Source organism: Stegastes partitus, unplaced genomic scaffold, assembly GCF_000690725.1.
Source record: "Stegastes partitus isolate 25-593 unplaced genomic scaffold, Stegastes_partitus-1.0.2 Scaffold53, whole genome shotgun sequence".
Classification (NCBI taxonomy): Eukaryota; Metazoa; Chordata; class Actinopteri; family Pomacentridae; genus Stegastes; species Stegastes partitus.
In genome coordinates, this window is record NW_007577784.1 from 481,618 (window position 1) to 494,578 (window position 12,961).

At 42.1% G+C, this 12,961-nt stretch overlaps 1 protein-coding gene across 1 annotated transcript in view; it reads right to left on the bottom strand.

Moving 5' to 3' along the window:
* The window catches only part of LOC103352827 (plexin-A1-like), a 271,387-nt gene that overhangs the window by 105,852 nt on the left and 152,574 nt on the right, over window positions 1–12,961 (bottom strand). Inside the window, 2 exon segments of the mRNA XM_008275498.1 lie at window positions 315–538; window positions 8,082–8,178. Of these exon segments, the coding sequence (XP_008273720.1) occupies window positions 315–538; window positions 8,082–8,178 (321 nt within the window).

Consider the following 12,961-nt stretch of genomic DNA (forward strand, 5'->3'; position numbering starts at 1 on the left):
CCCTCCACAGTTGAAGTGTCCTTGGGCAAGACACTGAACCCAAAGCTGCTCCCAATGGCAGACAGCACCTTGCATGGCAGTTCTGTCGCCATTGGTGTATGAATGTTTGTGTGAATGGGTGAATGATAAACACATTGTAAAGCGCTTTGAGTACCACTAAGGTTGAAAAAAGCGCTACATAAGTCCAGACCATTTACCAATATAGGCTAATAATAATAATAATAGGTATTTATAGTCGCTTCTATTTGTCTCTCGATTGAGACTATGTATGTCGGGTGGCCTCGTCGCCCACGTACGCAGCAGACACCCCTTACCTTGGTGATCTTGGGGTGGGTGCAGCGGCTGTTTCCAGACGTGGCGTGCATCCACCCTCCGCCTTCAGCCAGCTGCAGGGGGAGGTGGGAGTTCCCTCCTCCGGTGCACTCCTGCCTCAGGGAGCACTTCCTGTCCTGGACGCACCAGCCACATTCGAACCTGGGGTCGGCCTTCAGGCACATGCCGCAGCTGTCCCTCAGCGCCCTGCACTTGTACAGGTGAGCTGGTGGAGAGAGCAGGAGAGAGGGTGTGAGAGAGCGACTGTGCTCGTGCAAACAATTCCCGTCAACGAGCCGCTCTAGAGGATGAAATTATATCAGCGCTTGAGGGGGTGAACAGCAGTGTTTTTTTTTCTCCAAAGCGCACATTACTTGCGAACTTAAATGTGAGTGGGATTCATTTATGTACGGCCGGAGCATCTGTGATGTTGGAGAAGTGGCTGAGCGACTTTTTAAATAGCCAAAAAGAAGAGAGGCTGGTGCTGGTGAGGAGAGACAGTTAACCCGTAAAGTCTCATGACACAATAGCCACCATAAATAACTAATGATGCTCAGACCCAACCTGCTGTCTGGGCTGCTGGAAAATACACGAAAACATTCTGTCCGATTATAATGATAACTTATCTAACTACACTCGCTTGTTGCCACGTCCTATGCGTTGTTATGAGGATGCATCTACTTTAATAGATTTTAGTAATGAGGTCAGACCTTTCCAAACATACAGCCTGACGATAGCCAGCATGTAACGAGTAATGTGCCCTGAGCTGCAACTCGCTCTCTTTGGAGGTTCTCATATGGATCCTGCTGGTGTCTGACGCTTCAGGAATTTAATAAACTCTGAGGAAAGATGCCTAAAAACAGCTGGAAGCGACAAACTTCAGCTCGTGTTATTGTTTCGTCTAAACATTTATAATTGGTGAGTCTCCTTCATCTGGCCTGAGGGCTGAACTACGAAGCAAGTTTGACAAAGCCGAGCTTTCTTTGTGTGAGCCGGCTCGACGAAAAGCTGCAATCAGGGATGATGAGCTTCAGGAAGGTGGTTTTTTCAACTTCCTCTGTCAACTCAGACTTCCTGCTTCAGACTCTGTTCGCATAAAAGGAGGCGTTCAACGCGTCACGTGACTTCTTCTGCACTAAATGAACTGATCGTGTGCAGCTGCTTCAGTCAACACGTTGATTTAATAGAGATCAATGTGGAATATAAAAAAATTATCACGATAAAAAGCGACAGGAATGCTTGTAGAAAACTGTTAAACATGTTAATATATAATATTTTACTGATGCAGCTGATTATTCCCAACTGACAGCTGCATATTAAAGTTAAACTTCATATATTTAAACCTGATATTATGTAGACGTGCATTCAGGTCCGACACTGTCCCATAATGCAGGATATCAGTTTAATTTCTGGCCCAATAAAAGCAAAATTAATTATTGAATATTCTCAGTAATAACTACCAGTAGAAGAATCAGTTCTCTAATCAGCTGCAGTACCAGCAGAGTAAACGGACTTGACAGCAAATTAGAGCAAAACATAAAAACATATTTATGTGATTTCTGCATCACCGAGTAAATACATGTCTGGTTCCCATGGCAACGTATACAGTGTGTGATGCTGTAACTACACGGCTTCATTCAGTGATATTAATAGCACACAAGTTAACATGTTAGCAGATAAAACACATTCCTTCAGCTGAGACTCTGTATCGCTCATAAATAATAGTAAATGATCTGGTTAAAGGGAGATGCTCTTTCCAGCCGATTTAAATCCTAAACTCTAACGGACCAGGTTAGCTCCACAGCATCAGTTACCATGGAGATCTAGCAAGATGAAAGAGAGCCACCTTCATGACACTGAAAACTCTGACTTTAAACTCAACATACCTCCATAACCCACTGATCTCACTTGGTCGTACAGCCCTCTGGTACAGACTTTGTCTTTACTGCAGTTAAGTTGTGTTTCTATGAAAACTGCAGTTTATCAGATCTGTGAGGTCGGTGTGTTTGTTTATGTACCTTTAGCTGATGAAGGCACAGTGTTTGTTGCACTCTGTCATGCTATTATAGGAAACGCCACATGTTCACACTTTGCTCTGTGTGAAGAAAACACGTTTTCTCATATAGAAATGGCTTTCAGGCTTCCTCTCGTTGGTGGCAGAAAACAAGAGACAGAACCTGAAAATGAATGTCTCACGGCAAAAATACCAAATTTAAAGCAGATTAGATGAACGTAGCCAACTATGGAGTCTTCTAGTTGTCCTCAGTGGGCCGTCAAGCTTTCTGTGTCATTAAAATCAAATCTATGTGACGATGTCGGCCTCTGACGAGGCTTCTGCATTGAGAAAACTTTACATTCATCCTGCTTGTAAGAATGTTTTGGGTGAAACACAAAGTTTCGTAACTTGTTAATTTGAAATAAGGCAACGGTGGTACGAAAAAAAAGTAATCAAGAGTTTATGTGTCTGTGAGCCTGAGAGAGAGCAGAGGAGCAGCATAAATGAATGTTAATCACCCACGTAACACCTCAAACCTTCAGTAGGTGATTATTACCACTCCGAGGCTGTGACGATGAGAAAATAACTGTTTCCACAGATAAATAGAGGGGGGAGGAAATAAAAAAAATAAAAAATGAACAAGCCACCTAGAGGGATATCACAGAAATTAATTCAACAGGTAATGTCTTCTAACGCCAATAGGGAATTGATAATTTGTTGTGTAAGAAACCATTCCCTCAACTCTGCAGAGTGGAAAAAGTCATTAAAAGTTAAAAAAAAAAAAAAAAAAAGAATAAATAAATAGATAAATAAATAAATGAAACCTCAAACACCTGAGAAGTTGGAGGAGAGGGAGATGAAAGGAAGCGGGGAGGATAAAATTTTAGCTACGCTTGTTAACAAAACAGCAACAAGGATTGTTATGAATTTAAAGATGGCGTGGCCCCGCGAGGCCCCGAGAATCACGGAAAACAAGACGGAGGCAGGAAAAAAGCGAGCGAGAGATATGAAAGGGAAGAGACGTCAAACAACTGAGAGTGGTGGAAGAACCAGCAGAAAGCAAACAGAAGACGGAGCCACGTGCAAACAGGAGAGCAGGAAGTAGCGGCAAGTGCTTCCTTCTTCTTCTCTTCTTTTTTTTTTTTTGATTCTTGCTTTGTCATCTGCTAATCGCCGTCATAATTATCTCAGCCGACGCTCCGTTGCCACAACCTGCAGGCAGGTTTGTTTGCCGTCACACCAGTTAAACAGATTTGAAAGGAGGTGAAGTGGAAAACAAGTGAAAAACAGAGCATCAGAGCGCGGAAGGATCTCCTCCTTCCTCCCACTCTCCGGCAGACAGACGGCGGCTGCCGGACTTCAAAGCGAGCTTCTTTTCTCGTATCCATCTGCCCGCCTCGGCCCTCGGCTCGGGCCTAATCTGATTAGCCACGGCTCGGCTTAAAAGTAGCGCGACGCTAATTAATCTGAACCAAATGAATGATTTAATTAACATTAACATCTCCACTTTACACCAGGGCAAAGCCGGGCCAGCGCGGAGCGGCGCCGCCTCAGACGGATAATGCAGAAAGCAAAAAGACGGGGACGGATTAATGAGAGGATGGAGGGAAGAAAGGAGGAGAAAAGGAGGAGAGGGCCTTTATGAGATTTGTATGACTGAGGACACTTTCATAATACGTGTTTTTAAAGCGCATTAGACCTTTAACACTGAGCGTCGCGTTGAACTTGTTTAATCAGAATGGGTGTTCTGTGTGGCTTCAGCACAGAATCATCACTGACGGGGTTCTTCATTCACACTAATTGCTCGTCCACAACCCCGTCAGCTGCCCCAGAAAGTCCGCCTTTGACTTGTTTTCAGGAGCATACCATCAGTGCTGTAAATTCTGTGGCACGTAGAAAGTCAAGTGGCAAGTACGACCTGCTCATAGTCATAACAACACACACACACACACACACACACACACACACTGCGCCTTAGATCAGTGGATTTCACACTCTCAGAGCTCAACACCACGCTGTCACATGCGAGGCGCTCGCTGTGGCAGACGTCCCCGGGGCCTGTTTCCAGAGTTATCTGGACGACTTTGCTGCATAAAAACCTCACATCTGGAATAAGAGGTGTCACAAACCCTGTTCTAACTTTTATTCAAAGTTGCCCAAACAACCTGTTATATACAGTCTTTCCATCATTTACCAAAAAACAATAAAAAATCCCACTAAATTCCTCACAGCTCACGACTGAACCGTGTTTATTTTCAAAACCCAAACAGTGAGCTGGAGGAAATCTGGGGATTTGGAGGTGCTGTTGGGTGGTAGAACATAAGGAGGAACCCCAAACAGTAGGAGCTGCATCTCAGTCCCATTTCCAGCCTTTCTACGTTAACTTTAAAGGATAATTCTGGTTTATTTTAACGCCACATGTTTCCCATTTATGTAGTTTTTGTCGTCCTGTGGGTTTTTTTTCACTCTCTATCGTCATTGTTAAATGTATATTCGGGCAAAACAACGTGAAAACCAAAAACTGTTTATCTTTCCATTAATTGTAGAAGTTCAGTTTGGAGTCTAACTGAAAGAAAACACAAAATTAACCAACTAGAAGTGAGTCATTCTGCAAACTTCCAGTATCCAGGGACACTTCCCGGTGGACTGTCCTGGATTATCAGTTGTGAATGTTTTAGCGAAAGAAAAGTCCGTCTGATTGGTTGAAAGTTTGAATTTGCATAATAAATTTTACACCTGCTTACATGTACTTAAAGTAAATAAGTAAGTAAAATGTATTTATAAAGCGCTTTTCACCAACAAGGGTCACAAAGTGCTTCACAAAAGCTACAGGAGAACATGAAATAAATAGAGTGACTACATGTGTCATGGAGTTAAAAGTGCAAGAAAACTGCACAATACTTAAAAAACATTTTTAAAAAAAAACACAAATACAGGGCGAGTGCATACAAATTATTCAAATGCCTGATTAAACAGGTGAGTCTTCAGCTGGCTTTTAGAGGACACCTGAGACTCAGCAGACCGTAAGGGGTGCAGGGACAGGCAACAAATTTAGCACATTTGGACGAAGTAGCTCAGCAACATAAGCAGGAGCCAGACTGTATAACACTCTGTAAGGAACAACTAGAATTTGAACTGGATCCTATATGTGACATGGAGCCAGTGGAGGGATTCTAGTTTTGGGTTCATATGGGAGCGTCTATTGGATCTGATCAGTAGTCTTGCAGGTCAGGTTGCTCACAGTGGTGTCAAATGACAAGGATTTATCAAATATTAAATTACGTAGGTTTGAGTGAGCAGCAGTGGAAAGATGCCAAATATTTAGCATAATCACAGCGACAACCTTTTGTGGAGCAAAAGCCAGAACCTCCGCCTGGTTCTACCGCTGCAGACAGTTTTCTGCCGTCCTGAACCCGATAGCATTACGGCAGTCAAGGAGTCTGCAGGTTTGAACGAAAAGTAGAGCCGGGTATCATCAGCATATAAACGATATGCAACATGTAAAGGGTCGTATTGGAACTCAAAACATATTTTCCTAAACGTAGCCAAGCAACTTTGGTGCCAAAACTTAAACGAGCTTTTAGCATGTCGTTATCACTGTGAAAGCCAATGTGGGACACTTTTCCACACATAACCACGTCATTTAAATCGAGCCACAAAATGAGCAAAAACTGAAAATTAATGACAAAAAGTCTAAAAATAAGGGTCCCACATGGGAACTCCAGCCTGCTGGGTGGACGTCAGGTGGCTAAGCTTATGCCTTCATCTTCTAACACAGATTCCATAAGAAAATTGGTTTCCCTCATAGCACAATTGAGAATGCAGTTTAGCTGTATGGGAATGTCATTTTTGTGACGAAGCACCAAACAAAACAGATATCGAAGCACTCTTAGCACTTCAATCTCAAGAAGTCATTCCAACTGACAGTTTTGTTTTATTATTACTAATAATAGTCAGATTAACATTTGAGAATCATATATGCATGAGAGCTTTTAAAGCAAACAAACAAAATACAGCTGCAGAGGGTACACACTGACCGTGGATGTTTCTCCTAATTCCTGCTGTATGTGGACTTGACCAACTTTTAATGCTTTTCTCTCTTAATAATTCTTTTGCATTTAGATGTCAGTACTTTTATCTCCAGGTCTTACTGCTGCTTATGAAGCAGAGGCAGCTCTTACTGATGAGGAAATATATAAACGTTAGCAGCGGAGGGAGGACGGGGGAATCTCTTGAATGCCCGAAAGGAATAACAGTTTAAATCTGGAACGAGCATTCATTTGAGCTCAAAGACGAACTGATTTGGGCGGTCGAAGGTCAAAGGTCAAACGAAAAGACCTCTGGCCACAACTCAAACGCTAATTATGACGAAATTTCTCTCCGACGTCTAAGGGGATGAGATGATGAAGTGATAACGTCTCATACCCACGAGGTCAGAGGTCAAGTCTGACAGATGCAGGCGCTGACGTAAACCGGAGCCTCGCTCGTTGGCGGAGGCATAAATTCATCTTTGTCTCGCTAATAAGTGAGAGGATCTCGAGGAAGTGCAGCGTGAAGTTTGAAGGTGTTTTGACGCACCGAGGCAGGGACGCTGGCTGCATGTGGGCAGAACTGAAGTCTCCCCAACATCTTTAAAGACAAATGTACGATAAGGGAAGTAGTAAATATAAATGCTCCACTGAAGACATTAATGTTAAGCTGACACCACAACACAGAATAGACCGTTTGCTAACCGTGTTGCTCAGTTCAGCGCTTGTCAGATTAGAAAACATCCATCAAATCTACAGCACAAATTCACAGCGCAGGATGCATCTACTAGATTGCATAAAAACGTGGGATTACTGGTTGTGTTGTGACAGCTACAATACTTCTCTGCACATGCTAAACACAGCAAAAAAAACCTTAAAGAGCACATTTTCAACTAAAACAACAGGAATTAGGTCATGACCAGCGAGGAACTAATTTCCCAGCAATCTGCAAAATGAACTGAAAACGAGGTCGGATGCAACACAACGGATGTGAGATGAAAATTTTAGGACAGAAAAACAATATATAGGAAAGGAGTTAGTTCATCTGACTCCGGAGCAAAAAGGACTGTATGACACAGTGGAGAGAAAGACTTATATTATCTTGTGTAATGGGACGTCTAAAATCATTAGCCTCCACCACCCAATATATTACACTTGATAAAGAATTTAGAATTGGTAATTGTTTTCCACTTCATGCACAAATAGCGATTAAAAATAATAAATGCCATCCCTCCGTGTCGCTTTCTGTTTTTCTTTATCGGTCCCTTTATTCACATCTACCCCCCGCCATTACACAGTGCATTTATCAACCTGTCATCCACCCATCGCTCTTGCTCTTCATCCCTTCCACTGCCTATTGCTTTCTCAATTTGTTTATCTTCCTCTCTAACATCCATCCCTATTAATTTCTGTGTTGGATGTTTGTTTGTTATCATCGCTATCCATCAATCACTCCCCCCTGCTCCTCTTTTTTTTTTTTTTTTATCCCCGAGACAAGAATGGTGTTTTTGCAAACGGATGGTACACTTTCACCTTTTCTCCCTGACGGCTGTCAAAAATGAAATTACACATTTCTTACGAAGGGGGTGAAAAAGCTGCTCGACGGTTTCCGTGGCTGCGCGGAAAGCCATTACGGGCAAATAAACAAGAAGGGCCGATTCATATTTTGTGCGACGGGATGAGAACAGAGGAGGAGGGATTGCAAAAAAAAAAAAAAAAAAAAAGAGGAAAAGATGGCGTTATACCTTGAATGTTGAAGGGGTTGTCGATGACAAAGTTTCCATTCCACACCACCGAGAGGTCAACCGGCAGGTCGCTGATGTCGCCGCCCTCGTAGTCGTACTGCGACAGAGAGAGAAAACAGGGAGACAAGGAGCGTGAGAGAAATTGTTGATTCATAATGGATTCAATGCAAATTGAGAATTGTATGAGATATTGTTTCATTTGCATAGTGATTCAACCCGACTTGTTCGTCGCAGACAGACCCCGGAACGCGCGCATGCATAAATCCACAGCCGCCAAAACAGACATATTTCATAAATACACATAGAGAAATAACAGATGGGTTACAGCTGAACGGGCAATGGGGGGGGGAGGAAATGGAGACGAGGACGGAGAGAAGACGGGGCAGCTGAAGGATGAGGAGAGGAGGTGGTCGGAGAGGTGAAGGGAGTCAGAAATCGAACGGCGGGATGTGTGCGAGAGGAGCTTATTCATTTACACATGAGCTAAGTGGTGGGATGAGGGTAAGGGAGAGATAAGATACGGGGCGGTGTAAAGTGAAATTGGCATTTCCAATTTGCTCGCTGACACACTGGATTTGGTAGACGGGGCTCGACCATCCCATACGGGCAATGGGGCTTGAGACACACACACACACACACACACACACTTATGATGCAGTCTGAACTTTTCTCCACTCCACTCTGAAGTTGATCTGTTGTTGTTTTCCACACACAGGTGAACAAAGTTAACAAGCCTTTCTTTTAAAACGTAGGTTGTAATTTCTGTCAGAATCGCTTTAAGCAGCTTTTTTTTTTTTTGTTCCAATTCAAGGATGTGAGACGACCTCATGTTGCACTGAAGTGTTTGGGAGGAAGTGGAGGTGAACAGNGGAGGAAGTCGGCTGGATGCAAGCGGAGGACGGCTAAAGAGCCGATAAGGGGAAAGCGAGAGGAGTAGCATTAGGAAAGGAGGAGAGGGGATTAGCAGGGACGCGAGGACGGCGACGGGGAGGCGAAGAGGGAAACGAGGAGGAGAGGCAGGAGAACACGGGAGAAGGTATGAGAGAGCACAAGGACAGCAGAGGGAAGGAGAGTTTAACCAAAGAGGAGATAAGAGGGAGAGGAGAGGTGTGGAGAGGAGGAGGAGAGGGGACAAGGAAGGGAGGGGAGGTGACAAGAGTAGAAAAAGGAGAGGGGAGGGGAGGAGGTGTAAAAAGTACAAGGTGAGCACAAAGCCGTCCCTGGCCTCATTACAGTAACACACCAGCCCTGGCTCAGGTTCATTCGTTATCTGCTCCTGCACTCGTTTATTCTCTCGCTACATGAATCGTCTCCATGGATTGCATGTCTCCATGGATTGTATGAATAGATATGGCTGGTGTGTGAGTGTGTGTGTGTGTGTGTGTGTGTGTGTGTGTGTGAGGAACCGAAAACTGCCGATGTTAACAAAACAGAGCAGCTGGCTGGCGAAGGGGGGGAGAGAGAGAGAGGGGGGTAGGAGAGGTGTGTGTGCATACGTGTGCGTGTCCATGTGCAGGTCACCCTCATGTAATTAGTCATGTTGAAGGATACCTGTGTTAAAAATACAACACTAGCAGCACACACACACATGTACGGTCCCCGTTTCAGTTCAGCTCTGTTCAATGAGGGGCTTATGAAATAAACTATTGTGCAGGTTTTTTGCACCAAAGAAAACAGACGCCGCAGCACAAATGGACGGGTAAATAAAATAAATAGATAAATAATGAATAAAAATAATTCCCCCCCAGTGTTAACCCTCTGAACGCCAAACCTCACCGGCGGGTTAGGACGGCATGTTATCTGTGAAATATTCCCTGAAATGACTCCATTTATCACAGACAGAAAGTGTACAAACATAGAATTGAGGGTTTTTTAAAGTTTCTGATGGTCACTGAGTTGATCAAGTGCTGTTAAAATGGAAGCTTAAAATCACAATATTGCTGCAAAATAGGATCATTTCTCTACGTCTTGTTGCCAAATTTGCCAAAAATAAGCCATTTAATTAAATTATATTATGTACAAACACGAGACCGTTCCCATTTAACCTAACCAGCGATCTATACCCAGAGGTAAAATATAATAAAGTACGTCTACTCAAGTACTGAATTAAGGACATTTTTTGCTACTTTTTACATTTACTTCACTATGTTTCATAATTTATTGTACTTTTAATTCCACTGTATTATCTGACAGACACAGATTAAGATTTTAAATTAAAAACATTGAACACTGTTATAGATTAAACTACCAGCAACAAATCAAATAGTTAAATCAAAATCCACCTTGGATGACTTTTGTTTTTTCATTTTTCATACTTTTTAGCACATTTTGCAGATGCTGCTTCTGCTTGTGTGACATTTTCAATGCAGGAATTTTACCGACAATGATTCAAGATTCAGTTTATTATCATTAGTCTGTTTATTATCTCTGTACATATATTTTTTCTGCTCAGATGTGTAAATTATTGTATATATTTGTTGTCATATTTTATTTATTATTCTGATTTATTTTATTTTGTCTGTATGGTTTTTTTCTTCTTTCTATAGTTATTTTACTTTATTTTTAATTATTCCTCTATTATTCCTTGCTCATTCCTGGGGCGACACCGAGAGCTGAAACCAAATTCCTTGTATGTTGTGTACATACTCGGCCATTAAAGCTGATTCTGATTTTGATTATGCAACACAAAATTGTATGACTAAATTACAGATGTAGTCCCTTTATGCTGCACACAAAAACAAAAAGGCTAATTATTTACAGCAGTACATAATCAAGTAATGAACAACACATTTCTATGCATTCTGTGCAGAAACATCCCTGGATTAGGGGGAAACCACGCAGCTGTTTGTTTGTTAAAGTTAGGAAAACACCAGACAACAGACCCGTCTAGACCAAACCGTGGACATGCGAGCACACAAAGTCTGTCATCCTTCTATAATTTACTGTGCTGCCCAGAAGTATGCCAGATGCATGGACTTACAGTGGAAATTTAACACACACACACACACACAGCATTTGATATCCTATGTGTGTCAGTGTAATAAATCATGTAAAGCAGGTTGCTGGTTGTTGCTGATGCTACAGTCTCCGTCTGCTCCACATGATTAGGAAGAGGATCATGTGGAGAATCTCCATATGTCTGCTTCACGTTGGGCTTCCAAACCCCTGGGGAGGAAGCGCGTGTGTGTGTGTGTGTGTGTGTGTGTGTGTGTGTCCAGAAACAAACCAGTAGGTATCCCCGCAGCTCGCCCCGCATCCCCATCCGTGCGCGCCCGTGAGCGTGCACGTGTCCGTCCGCGCGCCACTCTGCTTTCCTGCAAACATCCCAGAGTGCACCAATGCATCCCCGCGGGTCCCTGGTGTATTTTAGTATGCAAGTTCAATGTTTCAGTGTTTGGTGAGGGGCTAAATAATGCACAAAGAGACAGTAAGATTGAACGGATGAGTGTACATCTACTGCTGGCTAATTTTCTCTGTGATTTATTACCCTCTGCTATCCCAGTCACATCCAGCTGTGATACATATACACACATTTCCCAGCTGAGAATAGCGACGTAGCCGGCACGCAAATGTTCTCAATCACAGCTAGAGCTGGAAATCTGCTGCATTTATGCTTTTATTCTCTTTTCTGTTTTGTTTTTTTTAGTTCAAATTACACTGCTGTCCATAAAGTTGGAATAATTTTCCTTCTCAGACACGTTTCTCTTTTTATTTCTATATACACACATCAGTAATCACTTCTGACCAGGTGCCAGTTACCCAACGGTGAAACCAGTTCTGACTGAATAGTGGGACGTCCTGCCCACTGACACCATCAACAAGCTGGTGGACAGAATGCCACCATGTTTTAAAGCATTGATCTGTGTCAGGGGTGATCAGACTCAATATTAGTGACATTTGAAGGAGTAATATTGGACATTCTAATGCATGAAATCCCCTCAGGTATGTGTTTCCAGTTATATGACTAAGGTAGAAAAACTGAAACAAAACCCTTAATCCTGTTGTTCATTACCCCCAATTTAGCTTAAGCCTGAATAAACAGTTTGTAAAAGTTAATTGTGGCTTAATTTTAACTGTGATATGCATTGTGTGTATATTGTGATATCAATAAAGTTTTGAGAAGATAATACACTTTATCTATCAAGTATTTAGTATTTTAGTAGTTTCATGAAAAAAAACAACAACAAAAACATTGTATTCCAATTTGTATTTGAGTATTTCTGTTTGGTTGTCAGAGGTTTATATATGCCATTTTTCTTTCGCTGAAAGCCGAGACTTCCGAGTTAAATTCCATTGTGCATATGGAGACGTGTGCATAATGACAACAAAAGGATTCTGATTCTTGATGGACAACAGTGTATTATTCTATTAATTCTATCAGCACTCATACAACAGAAGCGAGTGATATTCACTTAAATTTCAAATGATTCCAAAATTGTATCACGTCTGAATAATTGCATAATTTCTTAAAAACAAAATTAAAAAAAAAGAAAACCATAGTAGGACTATAATTCGAGTTTGTGGGATTGAGCATGTTTGGCGTGAACCTGCTCAGGACGACCACAGTGAACATGTGATCCTGACAGTGAAGCACGAAGACGAGGATGTGATGATACGGGGCTGCATGAGCGCAAAAGGTGTCAGAGAGAAGACATTTACCTAGATATAATGCAACTATTAAGAGGGCATTAAAGTATGTATTATTGCAGCTTTAATTGCATTAGGAAACTTTAAATATAGCAGTGTTTTTCAGCTTTTCCTTAACCTCTTATGACCTTGCGTCCAAATGTGTGGACATCACATTTTGGGTTGTATTACCACAGTAAATAATTGTTTTTATTTATTTTTTTTAAAGTTATTTTATTATTGTTATTTTTATT